This window comes from Heteronotia binoei, chromosome 11, assembly GCF_032191835.1.
Source record: "Heteronotia binoei isolate CCM8104 ecotype False Entrance Well chromosome 11, APGP_CSIRO_Hbin_v1, whole genome shotgun sequence".
NCBI classification, from domain to species: Eukaryota; Metazoa; Chordata; class Lepidosauria; order Squamata; family Gekkonidae; genus Heteronotia; species Heteronotia binoei.
Genome location: NC_083233.1, coordinates 56,603,800 through 56,625,910, shown reverse-complemented (window position 1 = coordinate 56,625,910; position 22,111 = coordinate 56,603,800). Strand labels below are relative to the sequence as shown.

Sequence of the window (22,111 nt, the reverse complement as noted above, 5' to 3'; positions counted from 1 at the left end):
AAGTGCTCCTTACCTGGCCCTGGTAGAGGGAGGGGGTGGCAAGGGTTAGTAGTAATTCTGGGGGCCCATCCTAGACTTTGACCCAGGACCCCAAAATCACTAAGACTGTAGCGGAAGGGTCTTAATTATCTTGGCATTTTAGGAGTTTAGCCCATCCTGCTCAAAGCCCTCCATGTAAGCGCATGGCAGAAGAGACTGTGGCCAACTGGAACTGTTGAAGAAGACCAGAGATTTATACCCCTCCCTTCCCTCTGAACCAGAGTCTCAGAGCGGTTAACAATTTCCTTTATCTTCTTCCCCAACAACAGACACCCTGTTAGGTAGGTGGGGCTGAGAGAGCTCTCACAGAAGCTGTCCTTTCAAGGACGACTCTGTGAAAGCTATGACTGACCTAAGGCCATTCCAGTAGCTGCAAGTGGAGGAGTGGAGAATCAAACCCGGTTCTCCCAGATAAGAGTCCGCACACTTAACCACTATACCAAACTGGCTCAGTGAACAGGCAATGCTGAACACTCAGTGTTCAGTGGGCAGGCAATGCTGTATGTCCCTTTGCCCGTGTCATCTCAAAGCAGATGGGAAAAGAGCAAAGAAGACCGCAGTCTCAAGGGAATTACATAGCAGCAGCCAATATGTGAGCTAGTAAGTGAGGGGAGGGGAAAACACCTTGTACTGTGAGTTTGAAAAAGAGAGCCAAGGAGACTGCTTTGGTTGACGAATGGGGGTAGGGTGAAAAATGTGATGAGAAATCGTTAAAACAGTTGCACGTAGAAAAGGGTGTCATTCGCAGGTAGCTCTTCTCACTTCTCGGCACTAATTAAAGCAGAAATGGTGAAACTCGGCCTGGGTGGATGATTTATGGCTCTAAAAATAATTAGGGAGAATGGTGCTGGCCAAGAGAAACAAGTCTACAGGGTCTAATTTGTGAGCAGGAACATCAGGAGCTGTAAGAATGAGGCCAAAGTCCAGCAGGGAAAGAAGATTGGGGAGGAAGCTGTGCTGTTATCAAGCCATTGCCCCTCATTCATGGTTTGGGCTGCTCCACTGGAAGGAATCAAGCATAGGAGCTCTTGAACTCCACAAATAACATACAAGTTGGGGATGCCTGGGGGAGCAATAATACTCATGTGCTGGATTGGGGCTGTGGCCTGCCATTGCTCAGCTAGTGCTTTTTCTTTGCCATCCAGTCACAGCTGATTGATGGCAATCCCGTAGGGCACTGTTTCCCATTTGCAGGGTTGGGACCCGGTACCAGGCCACAGAAGCCTCACTACCGGGTCACAAGAAAAGCCAAAGCTAGCCCCGTCCCCAGCAAAGCATGACCTCTGCTCCGCTTCCTTCCTTCCACCATCTCGCTGTTGTGCAGAGAAAAGCTAGCCTTGAAGACTGACATAGGCTGCAAAGCCTGAGCTCCATTTGGCTTCCTTCCTTCCCCCATCTCTGTGTTGTGCAGAGAGGAGCTGGGCTGCCTCTCCTTCCTTCTCCCCCCTCCCAGTGTTTGAGAGAAAAGCTGGCGTCCACTGGCACTTTAGATCCATGAAGTGTTCTTCAAGGTATGAGCTTTCATGTGCCTTGCAGTACTTTTGGGGAGATTCCCCCGGGAGCCCTGGGTGGCAAAGAAGGGGGGATGTTTTTTTCAGCCAGAAGGGGCGGGGAGTGGGCATTCCAATAGCTTTTTTTTAACCAAATGACCCCTGGGGCAGAATTGTTGCTGGCTAGGGTAATCTGATAGTGAGTAAGGCTTTTTCCCCTTTGTCCCCCTTTCCGTCTGCAGGGGATGCTCTGACTGTATTCTTGGTGCTGGGGGTGGGGGGAAGCAACAGTGGGAGGGCTTCTAGTGCCCTGGCTGCACTGGTGAACATTCTGGTGCTTTGGGGGCATTGTATGAGAAAATTTTGGACTGGATGGTCCACTAGTCTGATCCAACATGGCTTCTCTTATGTTCTTTCTTTCCATGTCTTTCTTTTCTTTTCTTTTCTTTTCCTTTCCTTCCATTTCATTCTTTCCCTTTCTTTCCTTCCATTTTTACTGGATGAAACTTTTTTGTTCATCATACTGTTGTTTCAGACATAGGAGCTCTGTCAATGAAAAACTGGCACCCCCAGTTGTAGCCCGCTGGCCTTTCTATGAGATTTCTGTGTGAGTGAGTGAGTGACAGTTAGAGGTGTGGGGCAGAAAGAGATTATTGGAGATTACTGCTGTATATCTCAACAGCAATGGAAGTGATGGTACTATGAACTTGGCACCATTTTACTGGTCCCGCTTTTAACAGCTGTTTGACACCAAAATTAAACTCCTCCTGTAGATATTAAAAAGGATGAAAGAAATTCATTGGCTAAATATCTGCACAACAGAGAGGCATGGGAAACACAGTAAAAAGCTGCAAGCCCCTCATAAATATCCTTTTTGGGATAACTGTAGAAAAGCTTGTATGAACTTGTATGAACTTTATATAACTTGAAATTCATTCGTTAATTGCAGTACAATTCTCTGCTACCTTTCACAGCAATTTCCCAGTGTTTCAGTCAGGAAAAGTATGAAAAATAGCTGTCAAAAGATTTTCTTGAAACCAAGCAAGCTTGGTAGTAGCTTGAGGAAGGGTAGCTTGAGGAAGGGTTCCAGTAGTAGCAGCTGAAGGAAGGGCCTACTAAATGTGTCAGCATATTTTGAGGTACAGCAGCTACCAGGGCCCAGTGTGGTTGGTACACAGCATTGGCATTCCTGATGGCAATGGCAACATCACTTCCAACTGCATACACTGGCCAGTGCTGTTGAGGAAAGGATGTGTAGGTGGTGCAGGCAATTGAACATGAGCATTAGGAGTGCTTGCAAGCTGGAGAAGAACACACAAACAGATAGGTACATGCAGGTGTGAGGGTGGAAAGAGAGGACCCTAGGAATGTATGAAAAAGTTGCAGACCACCCACTTTCCACTCCCATTTTGGCTCAGCATGAGTTTCAGAGAGATTTTTCTGAAAACAAAGTTACTTCAGAAGAAGAGGCAGGTTTGGGGGAGTGCCCTGGAAGTGACATCATAGGAAAAGGTGGAGTTTTGGTTTTGGTGAAGTTTTGGTTCAGTGTGCCCTGGAAGTGACATCACTTGACCCTTGACTTGGAAGTGACACCACAGGAAATGACATAATTCTTGTCTCTCAGCTCCACCCCCAAAGTCTCTTGGGTCCACCCCCGAATTTTTGTGGGCCACGAAGGAGAAGTGTAAAAATAACCGGGCCAAGGGAAAGAAAAGTTTGGGAAACCCTGCCGTAGGGTTTTCAAAGCATGAAACATACAGAGGTGGTTTGCTTTTGCCTGCTTCTGCAAAGTGACCCTGGACTTCCTTGGTGGTCTCCTATCCAAATACTAACCGGGGCTGATCCTGCTTAGCTCCCAGGATTTGATGAGATTAGGCCACCCTGGCCTATCCAGGTCAGGCCAGGTAGTACATAGGCCTGTTTCATTCTGTATTAGAATAGTTGCACAGTGTGTATGAAACCAGTGTTTTAAGCCAGAAACAAAGGTACTCCTGAAGGTATAGACCAACAATAAAAATTTCTTCAAATATATTAGAAGCAGGAAACCAGCCAGGGAGCCAGTGGGGCACTTGGATGACCAAGTGGTCAAAGGATTACTGAAGGAGGATAGGGAAATGACTGAGAAGCTAAATGAATTTTTTGCCTCTGTCTTCACTATGGAAGATGAGAAGTGTTTGCCTGCTCCGGAACCACTTCTATTGGAAGGGGTGTTGAAAGACCTGAGCCAGATTGAGGTGACAAGAGAGGAGGTCCTACAACTGATGGACAAATTAAAAACTAATAAGTAACCAGGTCCAGATGGCATACATCCAAGAGTTCTGAAAGAACTCAAAGTTGAACTTGTGTCTCTCCTGACAAAAATATGTAATCTTTCATTGAAATCTGCCTCCGTTCCTGAGGACTGGAAGGTAGCAAATGTCACCCCCATCTTTAAAAAGGGTTCCAGAGGAGATCCAGGTAACTACAGGCCAGTCAGTCTGACTTCAATACCGTGAAAGTTTGTAGAAAGCATTATCAAGGAAAGAATGAGTAGGCACATTGATGAACACGAGTTATCGAGGAAGACTCAGCATGGGTTCTGTAAGGGAAGATCTTGCCTCACTAACCTGTTACATTTTTTTGAGGGGGTGAACAAACATGTGGACAAAGGAGACCCAATAGATATTGTTTACCTTGACTTCCAGAAAGCTTTTGATAAAGTTCTTCATCAAAGGCTCCTTAGTAAGCTCGAGAGTCATGGAGTAAAAGGACAGGTCCTCTTGTGGATCAAAAACTGGCTAATTAATAGAAAGCAGAGAGTGAGTATAAATGGACAGTCTTCGCAGTGGAGGACAGTAAGCAGTGGAGTGCTGCAGGGCTCAGTACTAGGTCCCATGCTCTTTAACTTGTTCATAAATGATTTGGAGTTGAGAGTAAGCAGTGAAGTGGCCAAGTTTGCGGATGACACTAAATTGTTCAGGGTGGTAAGAACCAGAGAGGATTGTGAGGCACTCCAAAGGGATCTGTTGAGGCTGGGTGAGTGGGCATCAACGTGGCAGATGAGGTTCAGTGTGGCCAAGTGCAAAGTAATGCACATTGGGGCCAAAAATCCCAGCTGCAAATACAAGTTGATGAGGTGTGAACTGGCAGAGACTGACTAAGAGAGATCTTGGTGTCGTGGTAGATAACTCACTGAAAATGTCAAGACAGTGTGCGTTTGCAATAAAAAAGGCCAACACCATGCTGGGTATTATTAGGAAGGGATTTGAAAACAAATCAGCCAGTATCATAATGCCCCTGTATAAATTGATGGTGCGGTCTGATTTGGAATACTGTGTGCAATTCTGGTCACTGCACCTCAAAAAGGATATTATAGCATTGGAAAAAGTGCAGAAAAGGGCAACTAGAATGATTATAGGTTTGGAACACTTTCCCTATGAAGAAAGGTTAAAATGCTTGGGGCTTTTTAGCTTGGAGAAATGTTGACTGCGGGGTGACATGATAGAGGTTTACAAGATTATGCATGGGATGGAGAAGGTAGAGAAAGAAGTACTTTTCTCCCTTTCTCACAATATAAGAACTCGTGGGCATTCAATGAAATTGCTGAGCAGTCGGGTTAGAACGGATAAAAGGAGGCACTTCTTCACCCAAAGGGTGATTAACATGTGGAATTCACTGCCACAGGAGGTAGTGGTGGCCACAAGCATAGCCAGCTTCAAGAGGGGGTTAGATAAAAATATGGAGCAGAGGTCCATCATGTTCTTAATCCCGCGTGGTCTAAAACAAGCCAGAGGCAGGTTGATATCTCCCTGTCCTCTCTAAATCAGTTCCCGAGGGGGACCAGTTTTAAATGGAGCTATGCTGTGTGTGAAGTGTAGATGACTGGGGAAGGCAATGGCTAACCACCCCAAACAAAAAGTCTGGCAAGAAAATGTTGTGATGTGACAACTCCATGGGTCGGTAATGACTCAGTGCTTGCACAGGGCTACCTTTACCCTTTTTTACCTTTATGCTGTGTTTAGAATTGCACTGTAAGAATCACGTTGCTGGATGTACACCTGAGGCATGCTCAGGAGTTGAACAGTCTCAGTGGAGCCTTTTGATTTGTCTTCCCTCACCCATGTACCTGTTACATGCTGCATCACCCCTCATTGGGAGAACTGCTGCTTCAGTATAATAAGCCCCAAGTCTTGCTGGACATACAAAGGTGACTGCCTTGTGATTGTACAATTGGAGATAAAACTGTGCATTCAGTATAGATTATTGACACGTTTGATTCTCTCTTCTCAAGGAATCCTGGGCAGTGTAGTTCTGTGGAATGATATTGAGTTGAGCAGACACACTTGGCCTTCTTGGAATGATACTGAGCTTTGCAGACACACTTGTTTCGATTAAAAAATCCATCCCTGCTTGGACTGAAATGGCAGTCATCTTTTATCCCCTAACCACAATAGTGAAACTTGGTAGAAATATTATTATTAAAACGACTGCTCGTTTTACATCATTTGTGTAAAAATGGTGTACATAAATGCAGTGAAAGCATGAGATGGATTGGGAGCACCAGCAATGAGTACAGGCCAAATGAAAGGGCTTGCAATGATTGCACATGAAAATGAAAAAGAACGAGAAAGGGCAAATAGGACAAGGCAATGAATAGTGCAGTAGTGCAAGCCAATAAATAGGAAACCTTGCTGCATCTTAGATATTATCAGACACACAGTGGTGCAAGCTCCTTAACCCTAGTGTTGAACTGGAGCTCACCCCTGTCAACCCTAGTGTTGAACTGGAGCTCCATGAGTCAGTGCAAGGAGGCAAGCCCAGAGCAATGACTTACACAAAGGGACATCCTTCTGTGAGACTAGAACATTCTGCTGCATTTTAATTGAATGTTAATTGAATGTTCACTCACAGAATTGCCCACTGCTGAGTTAAAACTTTTGGGATAGAAGCAAGGCAATGGGATGCAGATGAGAGCAGTGACTCATATGGAGATGCACGCCTGTTACACACTACAGTTCCCAAGATTATTTGCAAGAAACCATGAGCATTTCACTGTGTACATGTTCCTAGAATGTAAAGGCCCTACATATGCAGTAGTTTATGCAATAGTTTTGGGATAAGGAAATCAATCAGTAAAGAGGGGGGAAAGAGAGCTGACTTCACAAGAGAAACAAGTTTTAAAAGTTGAGAAGAAAACAGCTACATTACAAGCATGGACAGGATTGTGCATGTGTGCACACATAAGCTTTGATTTATGTGAGGGATGTTGGCCTCAATCTTGTCTTCTGACAGGAATTCTGCCAGTAGATCTAATAGAACATCAGCACTGAGGACATGTATTCAGCCCACTTCAAAGATTTAAGCTGCTCCAAAGATAGCAGCGTTCCTGGGAGAGATGCTCTTTGTGCAGGTTGCTAAGCAACGGCATCTCCAGGATGCTGTCAAGGAGAGCATGGTGCTGCATCAAGCATGACATTGTGCTAGGACTTTCAATGTTGAGTTAAAGGGTTTGACCACTGGAAAACGTTCCTCCTCCTTCCTGATTCACACAGGACACATTCAGTGTATAAGCCTTTGGAGAAGAGTGGTAGCATCTAAGAATCCCTTAGCAGGGTCTTCAAACATTTATATGCCACTACAAAATGCTTTCTAAGCCATTCCCTCCTTTCTGCACACTCTTGCTGTATCCTTATCCCAAATATACCTCTCTCAAGCTCTATGAGGTCTAATGGGATAAAAATGTAGCAAGCTATGAAAGAGCTGATGGAGAAGGATGTGTGGCCGCATGCATGAATGAGCCATAACCCAAATATATTCTGTGTGCCTTCCTTCCTTTGCTATGAAACTGCAACAGCCACCTTGCGGAGACTGATTGGTGGAACTGAGATGCATATGTATATTTGGCTGTAATGCATGTGCTCCTCTCTCTTTCCTACCTACATTTGTCGCAGGAGGATCTCCTTCAAGGGCTCCTTGTCTGAGGCTCAGATACGAGACAGCAGCTTGGAGGTGCTAAAGGGATACCTGCGGGACATCATTGAGTCCATTGTGGGCTCACTGGGGAAGTGTCCTCACACTATGAGGGTGGCTTTCAAGAAGCTGCACGGGCTTGTGGAGGACCGCTTCCCAGAGGCGGAGAACCAGGTAGGACAGTTTTGAGCCACTAGTGCCTCTCAAGCTGAATAATATGCCTTGACACAATCCCCTGTCTCCAATGCTTGTTATGTTTGACCATGGCCAAGGTTGGTTCCAGTTGGAAGTCTTGTTCTATGGTCTCCCCTACCCCAAAAAACATACAGTGGATTTCTTTTGTTGTTGTTGTTGTTGCTGTAAATTGTCATTGTGCCTTCAATCACCTTTTGAGTTTTCTCTGTCTCCTCTGTGTGGTTTCCCAAACTGGTATGATCTTTTCCTGAGGAAAGATCATCCTCAAAGTGGGTTTGGTTGTCATGTGGACAGGAAGGGGAGGATTTGCACTCCTCCCCGCCCACACCCAGCACAATTTGCTGTCACACCTGCCATTTCCTTCCTATTGGCAAACTGTTTGGTGTTGATATTGCTTGTTGGTTTTTAATTGGTAGTAGGCATATCACTAAACCATGATAAAATGAGAGACAGCTGACAGAAATCTATGGGGTATTTATGTTCGGAGATATGGCACAACAAAATAGAGGTAGCTCCTCCTCCCCCAGCACTTCAGTTTTGATCCATATCAGCCCCACCCCCCTCCCCAATAGCTCCTTTTCAGTGCCAAAAAACCCCTTAACAGATGGATTTATACAGAAGATTCACCAAGCCACGTATCCAGCTATAATGTTTAGGGAGACATCAGGAAGGCTGATTAATACTTGAGAACAAGTAATTTGTGAAGAGGAGATTGGATTTATACCTAACAATTTGCTCGGAGCAGTTTACAGTTTACAATCTCAGAGTAGTTTACAATCTCCTTTCCCTTCCCCTCCCCACAACAGACACCCTGTGAGGTAGGTGGAGCTGAGAGAGCTCTGACAGAAACTGCTCTTGAGAGGAACATCTCTACGAGAACTTGTGACTGACTCAAGGTCACTCCAGCAGTTGTGATTTGAAGACTTGCAGCTCCAGCAGGCAAGACATTGAGAGTTTCACAAACTGCCTCCCAGTTTTAGTTTGCTTTTTCTTGTTCTATGAATCAGTAACATGATCCAGGGTCATTGCAGGAGGTCCTGCTCCAGTTTTTTTACTTGAAATGACCACAGAGGGCTGCTGTTTGTCCTCTTGGGCAATCATATGGACACTCATGTATATGTTTCCCTAAGAGAGAAAACAGTACCTCTCTCCCAGAGTGTTTCATATCAGAAAAGCAGCACTGAGTAGGGGAGCATCAACATCTCCTCCCCTGTTCCAATCCAAACTGGGCACTGGGTGTATAATATTTAGAGTGTGGTGGAGAGGGGAATAGAATTCATGTAATTTATAGTATTTTATATGTTTGAGCACATAGCTTCTGATTTGAACACTTTAAATCTATTTTCTTGTTTGTTTTAAAAAACAGGCAAGCCAACCCTGCTTAGCTTCCAAGAACTGAGGAGCAGGTCTCATTTTGGGCAGGAGCTCACAGGAGGGGAGCTCCAAAACCTCTAAATTTTATTGTGCTCTTTCTTATCCCCCCCCCTGAAATACTTGCTTCTGAGCTCCATTGTTCAAACCCTTTGTGAGAATTTTGCTGAACTCTAAGATTTGACAAACTTTCTAATATTTCCCCCCACAAAAAATGGGAAAATAACCAAAACATATAAAACAGACAGATGGAAATCTTCATCATGCCATTGTGGCCACATAGGAGAAAGTAATTTAAAAAATATGATGGGAGTAAGATTTTATTATTACAATTATGATTCAAGAAGCACTTTAAGGTAGTTGCTGAGGTGATATAATTGAGTACACCTTCTGGTGATGTCATGGGGTGTGGTTGATGCAAATGAATGATGCAAATAAGTTGTGCTAATGAACTCCAGCACCTCTTTTTCTACAAAATGACCCCTGCTGAGGAGATCAGGCTAGTCTGGGTCATCCAGGTCAGGGCAAGGTCCTCCCTAGCAAACAGAAAGTAACAAGGAAAGCTATTATGTCAAAACATTTTTGTAGTCTCATCTTAACAGAAGGTAATTTACATTTATTGTTTATGTTTCTGAATTGATCTTAAAGTTTTTGCAGTGGGTATTGTGCAACTGAGGTCCTTTTTTCCTTATTATGATAGATTTTCTACCCTAACTTCCTTTTGAACAATGTCTGGGTTTTTGGTCTACCTGTTTCTTTCCCTCCCCGAGGATGCCAAATACATCGCCATCAGTGGGTTCCTCTTCCTCCGATTCTTTGCTCCTGCCATTCTGACCCCAAAGCTGTTCAACCTCCGGGATCAGCATGCGGACCCTCAGACCAGCCGCACCCTCTTGCTTTTGGCAAAGGTATCACCGGCGCATGGGGACATGGTTGGGGAAGAAATGTGACTTCATTTGAATGCAACAGGATTGAGGTGAACTCCCACCATGAACTCCGAGATCTGTGGTAACATAAAAGCAACCCCTAATAGAGAAATAAGACACACAACATTGAAATGCCTTCGTTATTTATCTCACCATTTAAACCCAAGGGGGTAAATAAGCATTGGCATTTGCCAAGCCGCTGTTTTTCCATGATGGTCCATGGTGACCCCTAATCTGTTGCTGAGGACGAGCGTACAACTATAACAGCTGAACAATCCACTCTCTGTTTAGCTATAAGAAAGAGAAGTTTTCTGAGGAACTTAGTTGACCAAAGCTCCAGTTCATTAGCTGGGGCAAGTAATGTAAGCTTCATGGATTTGATGAGGAGAAAAAAAAATGCTAGGTCTCATCTAAACTTAAACAGACAGAAGAAATCCACCCTTTGACACTTGTCTGGTGCACTTGTCCCAGGACACATTTGCAGTCCACCCTTAACTTCTGCAGTCTGCTCCTGGCTCAGCACATAAGAAGCGCTGATGAGTACAAAGCACACATGGTCCTGAGGAAAGAGTTCTTTGGTCTTGACATTTTTGGAGATAACATTTATTTATTTACATTACTTAGAGTCCACCTTTCTCACAGGAACTCATGTTGGGATTACATATAATGAGTCTGTACAGTCAACAAAATGGGACATTCAATAACCAGTGCACTGGGATTTTAGAAATCTAAAACCACCTGAAAAAAACTGAAGCATAGCATAGATATTAACATTGACACATTAAGTAGTACAGAAATTGCATAATAGGAACTTACTTCCAATAAGTTATACATAGCAATATAGACAACAATCTCTAATCATTTATCTAAGTTCCCCCCCTTCTGATTAATCAAAGAAATCTCCCTCGTCTTTTAAAAGAACTCCTTAAAATAAAGGGTAGCATAAAGGGGCCTTGGTGATTCCTCATCTTAAAACCTTGAATGACTGTCTCGCATGACAAAAATGAAGGCTTTGAAGACCAGAAATGTTTATAATTTTTGAATTGATTTGAAACAGTATTTTTAAAAATTTTGTTGTCTGAATTCTTTATTTCCATTTCCTTTTTTTTGTCTATCTCCATGGGTGCTTAGAAGAAACTTTTTAAACATTGGACCCCAGCCCTGAGAGCTTTCTTTGGGGATAAACTCCCCCTCAGTGGCTGCTCAGCCCACGCTGTTTAATCCACAAGAAAGCTTGAGGAGAGAGCTGCTGTGCTCGAGGCCAGGAATTTGCTGGATGCTCCCTCTTGAGTGGAGACAGGATGTGCTCTGTCTCCCACACTGACTGCTGGGTACTTCCATAAAGTCCCTTTACTAGATCCTCACAGACGGAGGGCTCTGTTTTTCCTCTTCCACAGCAGCATGTAGAGTTGCCAACTCCAGCTTAGCAAATTTCTGGTGATTTGGAAACTGTTCCTGGGGCGGGCAGGGTTTGGGGAAGGGAGGGTAGGACTGTGATGAGACAGAATCTTTCCTTGAAGCTGCCACTTCCTCTGGAGATCAGTTGTAACCCTACTAGCATGCCTTTAAAGGTTGGTTTATGGAAATGATTTAGGAGCAGCTCCCCCATTGGAACATATCTCAGTTTTTCCACATTTGAAGTTGACAACCGGTGAGAGATTCCCCAGTGATGTACTGACATTGTTAGATGCATTGACATCACTTCCAGTGTGACTGAGAGTGATGTCATCATGTTTCTGGGGTTGCCCCTCCTTCTTCCCTCCCCCCTTTTTCCCCCACCACCCAGTTGAGTGGGAACAGCCACTGCAGGGCAGGAGGTCTCCTCCACAAGCAGGAGACCCAGCATCCCAAACTGGGGGCTTCACATCTTGGCCCCAAACCTCAGCAGAGGAGAGTCTGAAACCAAACTTCCTACTGGACTTTTATTAGCTGCCCCCCAGGCCTGACCTTCCCTTTCTCTTCCCTTACAATCCCTTCTTTCCTTGTTTCTCTTCCCCATTAGGCAGTGCAAAGCATTGGCAACTTGGGTCTACAACTGGGTCATGGCAAGGAGCAGTGGATGGAGCCTCTACACCCCTTTATCCTTTCCAGCATTGGGCGAGTCAAAGATTTCCTAGACAGGCTCATTGACGTGGACTCTGAAAATGGTAAGTTTTGTTTGGGGCCCAGGGTTGCCAGGCCTCCTGTTATAAGAGATCTCCTATTGGCAGCCTCCCTGACCTCCCACCACCACTCACTAGGCCAGTGAGGGAAAGAATAAGGGGGGGGGGGAATCACTGTTGTGATAGTGGCATGATGTCACTTCCAGATTTGCCGTGGAAATGATATTAAAGCACTCTAGGATTCAGTGGAAACTCTGTGGAATCCCGGAATGTTACACCATCTATGTGATGGTGCACACCTCCAAGTCCCTTCCTCCCCAATTCCCTGCTAGGAGCAAGCTGCTGGCTGCCAGCCCTATGGGGCCAGGGGTTGCTTTCTGGCAGCTGGAATTATCACTTAGATGGGCCACAGTTCCCCCAGCCCAAGCTCTTCCTGCCCCGCAAAGATTCAGCACCATTTGGTTTGGCTGTCAGTGGAAAGAGGACATCTTTTGAAGCCAAATACTGCCAAGCCAGCCCATCCAGTAAGTGCACCTAGACACAGACAACCTATGGCATTGGTGTCTACTGTGGCCCTGGGAGCATCTCTGGCAATCCTGGTCCTTTCTTCCCTCCATCCATCTTCCCTTCCCTCCATCTCTCCACTGAGAGGAATGGGGCTGTGTACCAGCAAGGTTGCAGGCCCTTTTCCAGAGCTGTTGTTGCCTCTCAAACCACCCTCATTTGGAGGTGCAGCACTGCAGTGAGCCCCAGCCACAGTGAGGGCAGTGTGAATGTGGGTGAGGCCCACAGAGTGTGGGGGGGGAGGTAGTGCCTCCTCCCCAGCATAGGGGAAGGGTGAAAACATTCATGCAAAAAATCCTTGGGCTGGCCCCAGATGCCCTTGATAGATGATATCGTGCATGCGTTTGTGACTTTCTTTTAAGCTGTGCTAACATAGTAGAAAATGAACTCCTGGCCAACAGGCATGGAATTCGAATTGTAACCTTCTCCCCACTAATGTGTGCACAGAGTCCAGATTCTGTGTTGTGGAATAAATACAGTATTTTTTGCACCATAAGACTCACTTTTCCCCCCCAAAAAAGTGGAGGGAAAAGTGTGTGCGTCTTAAGGAGCGAATACTGCAAAAAATTCACACAAATGCCTCTAAATTCACACAAACGGCTCTAAAAACTAGGTGCGTCTTATGCTCAGGTGCGTCTTATGGAGCGAAAAATACGGTAACTAAATCTGTGCCTGGGCCCTAGAGGTGAACAATGTCCCTTTTTCTCTAGAAGCAAGTGAGAGCCAGTCTTGGACGCCCTTCCACCCTTCTGCCACCATCAAGGAGGGCTACCTGCAGAAACGCAAGGCTGAGGGCCTACACTTGGTCTCACGGTTCACCTTCAAGAAACGCTATTTCTGGCTAAGCAACGAGACTTTGTCCTACTCCAGGTCTCCCGACTGGCAGGTGAGCATCTTTTTCTGGCTCTTGCGCCACGGAAGGAGATCTCTGCTGACCTTGGCAGGCTGTTAGTGGAATTATTTTATATAAGGCACATTAAAGAATGCGACAGCTATAAACTAGCTTCTGAACTTTCATTGGACAAAATCCCTTGGGGAAATTCTTCTGCGCAAATTTGGAAGAACTTTCTGATGGACATGCTCATGGCTTCTAGCCAAAGAACTTTTGGGAATCATAGTTGGCTGGGTAACAATGATGTCAATACAGTATGAAAACAGAAAAGCCATTTTGGAATTTCCCACTCATTCCCCTTTTTTGGTTAGCACTAAGGCACAGAGCAGTTTTACCACTAACCATGGTATGTTTGATCCAGGGTTTGCAAATTCAATATCAGCATTGGTTTGCATAGAACCTGGGAGCTACCCCTAAGAAAGGACAGGAGGATATAAATCTATGGACAAATTGGAAATGACTCCAGGATGCCTCTTATTAGGGATGGGCACAAATCAGCAGATGAACCAAAGTTCATCACAAATTCTTTGTTCAAAGACTTCCAGTCTCTGTGTCTACATATGTTTAGGGAAAGTACTTTCATTTTACCAAATGGCATTGGAAAAGTAGTTAAAGGACAGAGAATTGCATCCATTCTCACTGACTAGGGCAGGGGGATTATCTCACACTTCCAGGTGCGTACATCTATCCCTGTCCAGAGGATCTGTGCAGTGGAGCGTGTGGATGAAAATGCTTTCCAGCAGTCGCACATGATGCAGATTTCAACTCGTGACAATGGAGGGCAGCTATCCACCATGTACATCCAGTGTAAGGTAAATCCTGGCCTTACATTGGCTTTAGATTTTGAAAGTTCTATTTCACGTGTGTTCCATTAAAGGAGGCAGAGCCTGTGGTTGGTGAATGAGGTGGTCTCTGGTGTTCAGAAGCATCAAAGCAAAACCTTTCTAGCTGACCTAACCCTCCAAACAAGTTACAACTGCCTAGTTTTGTACTCATGCTAGTTTACATGATCGACTGTATCAAGCAGTGTTCCCTCTGAGTTAGTGTGAGCTAGCTCAGAGGTTTTTAGCCTCTGGCTCACACATTTTTGCTTTACCTCAGGAAAAATAACCCCAGAGCAAACTAATTTATGCAGTAGCTCTCAATTTTTAATGTCAGTAGCTCACAAAATAGAATTTTTGCTCACAAGACTCTACAGTTTAGAAGGGAGTATTGGTATCAAGTGCTACAGATCTTCCTGGATTGTACCACATCAGACTGTAAACTGGGGTGCAACCCCCCACAGATATTACAACTGCTCAAGGAGAAGAGTTTGTGCCAGTTTTCAATGTGTGAGGTGGTTTTGAGGGATGTTTTTGTGGGGGGCGGGAGATGCAATCTTACAGCTCACAATCTGAAATAATACAATCCAGGAATTTTACTACTGCTGATTATATGAACTGTCCCTTACTTGTTCAAATATTAATTGATTCATGCAAGTGTTGTGTAGTGTTATGAGTGTGGGACTCAATCTGGGGGGATGGCACAGCAGGTACAGGGAGAAGAGTATCTGAATGGGAAAAAAATCCATGTAACTTTAGTACCATTAAAGTTTAATACCACTTACCAGAGCCCTGTTGTTGTGCAGAAATTCCATGGACCACGCACCCAAATGACCTGGGTATATGTATCTAATCTGGCTAATAGGTCAGGGAATGGGGCAGTAGAACCATCCCTTGAACTCTTCAGGGCCCTGTCCTTTCCTTTGGTAGAACATCAATGAGTTGAATCAGTGGCTCTCAGCCATCCGGAAAGCGACCATCTCTAATGAGTGCATGCTGCCCTTCTGCCACCCAGGAGCCTTCCGTGGCAATCGCTGGACTTGTTGTTTACAAACTGACCGCACAGGTAACCCCATTGAGGCTCAGCATTACATATGGGTTTGGGCACTATTTGTGTAATGCAGGGAGGACTCTGGATGTGAGATAAATCTCTTGTCCTTGGGGGCTCCTTGCACAATTAAAAAAAATATCCAAGTTTCATTGGTCATGCAATGGAGGCTCATTTCAGACATTTCACCAAACCATGCTTAAGTTTCCTTAACTATTTTTTGACATGCTGTCCAGATTGCAGAACTCTGGTTTTCAGTCCATCAGCTAACTAAAATGAGAAACCAGGGTTTGAAGTGAGTTTTCAAGCTATGGTTGGAGCTAGCTATGCTTCTGACATGATGTCCAAATTGGCATGTCGTAGCTATGGCCCTCACTCTGGTGCGGTTTAGAAGTCACTCCTATCGACAAAATCTACAGCAAGAGGGCACTTGGAGACCTCTAAACCCCAGCATGGATAGATGAAATAATTAAGAGGAAATGGGACATAAAGGCATCCCAGTGAAGGCTGATCATTCCAAAATGGAGCCAGTTTCCCTCCAAATTAAATACATAGTATACCCTTATTTCATATTTATCCATAACCTTTTGAAGGGGAGGATGACTGGTTATCTGGCTGCACTTATGACTAACAATGCTATTCTAAGCAAAGTTATGCCCTTCTAAGCCAACCGCTTTGGATGGTACTGCAAATTGTCTTTCATAGGCCTGGTGAAAAATGCCCTGTCCCTGTAATATTTATGTACCTATTTGCCTTATTTAGAGTCTGCCTTTCTCAACGAGTCTCAAGGAAGATTACACAGTGTAAATCAATGTATTCATTTGGATGCAATAGGATTAAGATGTAGAAGTTAAAAACCAAGTAGAAATCTGGAACAAAGCTTAAGTATTAAAATGGCATATCAAACAATGAAGACACTGCATAATAGGATAATGCATAAAGCAACTGATAGTATGTACTATACAAAGTAGTACAGTGCACATTTTCTTTATTAAAGCATTCTTCCTGAATTGTTCCATTATAATAGGACAGATGTAACATTTTCCCTGATTCTGTGAATAGCTCATGACCTCTCTTGCAATAGATTTCCCGTTCTGCCTTCCTATGCTCTAGGGTGAGGCCTCTCTTTCATTGGGAAAAAAACCTGGTTATTTTAAAAAGATGTTAACACTTGGATGTGTGTGTTGCGCAATACCCATCAAAGTCCCTTGTCTTGAGGCTTCTGTTACGATACCAGCCCAAGTCCAGATTAGACTCTGTGCTACGTGGCCATCCATTCCCTCACCTTACAGGACCCCCATGGTTGTGGTTTGGTTACAGTTCGTGGCTGCAGCCGCACCCATTCTGCTGTGACCCTTGGGGACTGGAGTGACCCTCTGGATCCAGACACCGAGGCCCAGATGGTGTACAGGCAGCTTCTGCTGGGCAGAGACAAACTCAGGTGAGTAGATATGCCAGCTGGTGGTTAGCAGTGTGTTTGTGGTGGCCCTCTTGCAGGAGAGAAAGACTCTGCAGGTGGGGTGGTTATGGTGCTGTGTGGCTTCCAAAGAGAGTGACCACAGCTTTTTTGTATTAGATGGCCCATAACAAATTGCTACAGAAGGTAGATAACACCATACTAAGACAATTAAGAAACCACACTCAGAATTCTGCATGAAATTCTTCAACACAAGAGAGTAAATTAGGTCAACTGAGAATGATTACTCTTGCTTCCCATAAGAACATAAGAGAAGCCATGTTGGAGCAGGCCAATGGCCCATCCAGTCCAACACTTGGTGTCACACATTGGCCAAAATTTTTAATACACACACACACACACACACACACATTGTGGCTAATAGCCACTGATGGACCTCTGCTCCATATTTTTATCTAACCCCCTCTTGAAGCTGGCTATGCTTGTAGCCGCCACCACCTCCTGTGGCAGTGAATTCCCATAATTTATTCTGCTTCTGCTAAGGAAGGGCACAGAAACCCCACATTTAGATCTCTGGAAACATACAGTTCCTCAGATTTCACCCACAAATGTCCTATCTCTTTTTGAAAGGTATGCATAGGGCTAGAAACTAGCTCTTTAAAGGGATGGGGGTGTTAAAGATTCTTAGGAAGTAGACATTTTTCACCTAAATCCCATATTGCAAGTTTTCTGTGCCCCTGCATGATTGTGGTGTGCATTACATTCATGTCTGGCCTTGACTAATCATTTGAGGGCCATATACGGTATCCCAGAGCTGCATATTTGTACTGTCTTTCCAGCAGAGGGCCTCCTTCCTTCAGAAATTTTCTCTTCACCAGTGGCATTTTAGGTTTGTGAAGAGAAGAGAGACAATTTGATGTGCCCATCTTTAAATATATATCTAGGGCCAAGCCTTTTTTCCAGACTATGTAAGGACCTGAATCTTGTTCTAGACATCTAGAAATTCAAACAACCTTTGAATATATGGAGCTAACATAAGAGAAAATCTTTCTTCACATCTACCTGAGGTAATTTTTGACAGGAGATGCCAAGAAGACCTTGGGGTCTTCAGTGTGCAAAGCAGGTGCTCTCCCATTGAGCCACAATCATTTCCTACTTTATTTGTTTTATTTTGACCTTTAATACCAGGGCTTTTTTTGAGCAGGAATGCACAGGAACGCAGTCCCAGCTGACTTGGCATTAGGGGGTGTGGCCTAATATGCAAATGAATTCCTGCTGGGCTTTTTTTTCCTTTACAACAAAAGCCCTGCTTCAGATGCATTGATCTGAGTTGATCTTCGTTTGTATCTTTCATAAAGCTGAGGATACTTCTGAAGAGGGATGTGTATGTATGCATTGGTCAGTGTGGAGAGCTATACATTACAAGAGATTAATAGCTGAGGGGCAGTACTGGTGTTTTCAGTGGCAGTCATGTGCCTTCCTAGATATATGAATGAACCCTGTTTAAAGTAGCAGACTCAGTAAAAAAAGAAAATCACAATCCGTCTGGTTCTTGAGTTAAATGACTTACCAGTTCAATCAGGTAAAAATAATAATGGGTAATCAGGGAACTGACATATTCTGAATGGTAAGTAAATATTTTTTTAGTACTTTTAGAATAGTTAGTTTATCGTGATGCAGCTCTCAATGCAGTTAGCTGGGCCGACGATATCATTTATTTGTTCAAGAATGAATGGGTGCTAGCAGATTGCTGCTTAGGCTTGATTTGACTCAAAGTGCTTTTTCTTTATTGTAAAAAATATTTTATATATATATATATATATAGGTTTGGGCATACACAAAGGGTTTTTATTTGTGTGTGTATGTGAATTCCAAGACCCTTTGCCTTCAACAAAGTCATTTCTGGGAGAAGAAAAAAAGTGAAATTGTTATAGCCACTGAAGTGTTAGCTAGTTAAATGCATTACTCTATCCATTTTTAAAGCTTGCAGCCTCTAGCAGATATTATCCTTGTCACTCTCCCTAGGGAGAAATGCTTGGAATCTGCAAGCAAGGAGACAACGCTGGAACAAGGCAAAGGTGTCCAAAAAGGTAGGATCAGCTCTTCCATTGCATGAACTAATCAAAGGCAAAAAAAGAGAAGAATTGGGAGGGGGGAGAAATTCCAGTTTGATAACCAACACAAAGCTCTATGGTATTATAGTCCTAGAAGCTGCTCTTGTCAACATTCTCTTGCTGAATCTTCTTTCCTGGCACTCGGTGAGTGTATCGTGACATCACAGCAGCCAGCTGCTGTGTTTTGGGGGAGGACTCGTAGGTGATAAATAAACTGTACCTTCTTTCTTGGGTAAAACATTCTGTAAACACATTTTCTGTATTTTTTTTCCCTAAAACGACTGACTCCTTGAAAAACATTGAATTAGAAAGGATGACATTTGTCTCCTTGCTGAACTTGCCGGATCCATGGAAATGTGAATTGCTGTTATATGGCATTGATAGCTTGGTATATCCTTAACCAAGTATACATGATTCCATCTCCTGGATGGGTGACCAATGTTCATAAGGCTGGAAAGCGGAAACAGTCTGAACCTGCAAGGAGGAAAGAAGGAGAGTCCTCTGACAGCTGAATGGGCAGGGACCTTCTCCAATGCTCAGTGAGACCTGACAGCTGCTGTAGGACCTGTCAATCTGTGTTGTGTTGCCTGCTTTGTGACCTCAACAGGTTGCAAAATTATGGGTTTGGAGAGGCAGTGCTTTTCTAGTTCAGGTCCATTTGGCAAGACCTGCATTGATCTCCCCTCTCCCCTCCTGACGTTTAGCTTCAATATTCAATGGCTTGCACCTTTACTTTTGTAACTCTGTAACCAAAAGGGCTAGAGGCTTACTTTTTGGGAATGAGTCAATTGTTGCAGTAGATCACTATGACATTGTACTGCTGTCTCAATCCAGCAATTCCCACTTTTTTAAAATGTAAAATGCCCTCTGGTGGTGGTGGTGGGGGAAATGGCAACTATGGGACTGGAGGCTGGGAAAACTATCCACTTGGTGTCCAAAGTTGCTTTGAGTGAGATCTTTCCAGAAAGGTGGCACCAAACCAGGTTTGGGCAAAATCTCAATAAAGCGGGGGGGAACATAAGGAGGATAAACAGAGGATGAGGATGCTTCCAAAAAACTGTTTCAATAAGGAAGTCAAAGCAGAGCAAATAACAGGATATCTAACTGAACATTAGCTGGGAAGAAAACATTTGATCTACAGCCTTTTTACTTACCTGTGCTGGCAGTTTTTAAGTTCTCTAAGTGTTAACAGAGTGCAAATGAACTATTTGTCTTCCAAAACTGGAATTTTCACATGGATACTAGACAGTGTTTGCTTGAAGATAGACCTCTGTCTCAGCATCCCTCCCAGATGGGGCTGCAGCCTTTATACGTCTCTTCTTCTGAGACAGGGATTTACCCTCCTTTTCTCTGTATCCAGACACCAATGACCGTCCAATGGCAGCAGCTGCTCGCTTGCTAGAAGTCATCCAGGATTTGGAGCAAGCCCACAATGCCTTTGAGCAACAAGAAGAGAAAGACAGAGCAGCAGGCAGCCCAGCCCCCCACCCCTGAGCGGCCGCCTCCGTTTGAGACCCCACTTGTGTTTACTCCGTAATGTGTTGACATGTCTATGTCCATCGGGGAGGGGCTGGGGGGCTTCACCTGTGTTTGGGGCCCCACCTACCTTTTGCTTTGGAGAGAGAGAGAAAAGGCTCCTTGGAGAAGCTGCAGAAATCTCCTTCCCCTGTGACCGCACCAGTTTGTGCCCTGCTGCTCATGATCTGGACAAAGCCTGGTTGGGTCCTAGAAGAAACAAAGAGGGTGGGTCTTCTTTGCCTGCAGCTTGCTTACAAGGCAGGTCAGTGCATCCAGAGCTGTGTGTGCTCAGTGATTCTCTGCAGGTACAGAATACGACACTGGCTACAGGATCCAACAGCTGGAGGCATTAATTCTTTTTTAAAAAAGAGTGCCAGTTCTTAGGTCTTAACCTACAAAGTTGTGTGGATGATGCCTGCCTGCATCTTGGAGGCCTGGTGGGTTTGGCAGGTCAAAAAGTGAGGCTTTGAGGTCCTCCCATAGCTTCTTCCTCCCTGTGAGTAGCAAGCATTGCAGCACGCATTGTGCAGCAAAAGAACCACTGGGCAAACAATGGTCCAGTTATTCGGGGAGGGTGTTGATCAGAAACTGGAGTTGTTAGGTGGCAGGTTTTAATTTTACGAGCACACAGCCCTAGGAAGACCTTTCCTCCAAAGTGCACAGTGCCACTTTCCTGTTTGCCAGTCGCTCTTGCCTCAAAAGGGGCTGTCCACATAGCCTGGGCCTGCACCTGGGTGCAGCAGAGCAGGAAATCTTGACAGGGATGCCTTTGGAGGAATGAGCCAGGGAGCTGTAGGCCTCGTTGCCACAGCATCTGGCCGCAGAGTAAAATGATGTCTGACGTCTCTGTGGCTGCATCTCCCAGCTTCTCTCTGCCAAAGCCTTGTGGCACGCACACTAGTGGCAGCCTTATAAAGTACTGTGGCTAGCATTGTAAGACATTTTAACTTAGAGATGTACTTCCTCTCCTCCCCTGGCTTGTACAATGCATAGTCATGAATGTTCGTTATGTTATTTGTTTATTTATTTGGATGACTTCAGGGCTGCTTCTCTAGAGCCTGTTCAAGGTGCTTACAAAGTCAAACACAATGAAAACTCCCTAAAAGTCACAGCAATTGAAAAACTGGTAAAAATCCAGCATTAAAAATCCAGAAGGAGCATAAAAACAGCACCTAAAATATAACATCTTAAAAGAAATCTCATAAAATACTTCTCATGCAGAGCAGACTGTAAAATAAGTGAAAAAAGATCAACTCCATCAAAATCCTGGGGAAAAGATAGTTGGGTAGGTGCTAGGCTAGCCTCAAAAAGGAAGAATCTTCCACAAGCGAAGTACCTAGTCGCATCAGCTTGTCTGCCACTCCAGCTCCCACCCTTGCTCAAGGAGCAGCAGGAGCAAAAGGGGAGGCATCATGGTATCTATGTTGCTCTAGGAATTCTCCTAATTCTATGAATTTTACCATAGATAGGAGGAATTTTTAGAACATTATGATGCCCTGATTTTGTTTTCCCCAAAAGGTTCCACCACTAAAAAGGCCCTGTTTCTGGTCAGTCCCCCACCAGATGTCTGTAGGCAAGGCCACAGAGAGTAAGGCTTGTGAACAGACCTCTGTATTTTCTAGGATGCTGCACTTGTTGCACAGCCACTGTGGTCATTTTTTAAAA

General features: G+C 44.5%; 1 protein-coding gene across 2 annotated transcripts in view; it reads left to right on the top strand.

Moving 5' to 3' along the window:
* The window catches only part of RASAL1 (RAS protein activator like 1), a 64,375-nt gene extending 43,824 nt beyond the window's left edge, over window positions 1–20,551 (top strand). The window contains exons 13-21 of one of the 2 annotated variants that reach the window (XM_060249766.1): window positions 7,460–7,652; window positions 9,815–9,952; window positions 11,973–12,117; window positions 13,350–13,522; window positions 14,203–14,340; window positions 15,280–15,415; window positions 16,718–16,838; window positions 18,840–18,904; window positions 20,289–20,551. In XM_060249766.1, the coding sequence (XP_060105749.1) occupies window positions 7,460–7,652; window positions 9,815–9,952; window positions 11,973–12,117; window positions 13,350–13,522; window positions 14,203–14,340; window positions 15,280–15,415; window positions 16,718–16,838; window positions 18,840–18,904; window positions 20,289–20,422 (1,243 nt within the window). In that variant the 3' untranslated portion in view covers window positions 20,423–20,551. Of the gene's footprint in view, window positions 1–7,459; window positions 7,653–9,814; window positions 9,953–11,972; window positions 12,118–13,346; window positions 13,523–14,202; window positions 14,341–15,279; window positions 15,416–16,717; window positions 16,839–18,839; window positions 18,905–20,288 lie in introns of both variants that reach the window. The other variant, XM_060249765.1, reaches the window with a different exon arrangement.
* The last annotated feature ends 1,560 nt before the right edge of the window (window positions 20,552–22,111 follow it).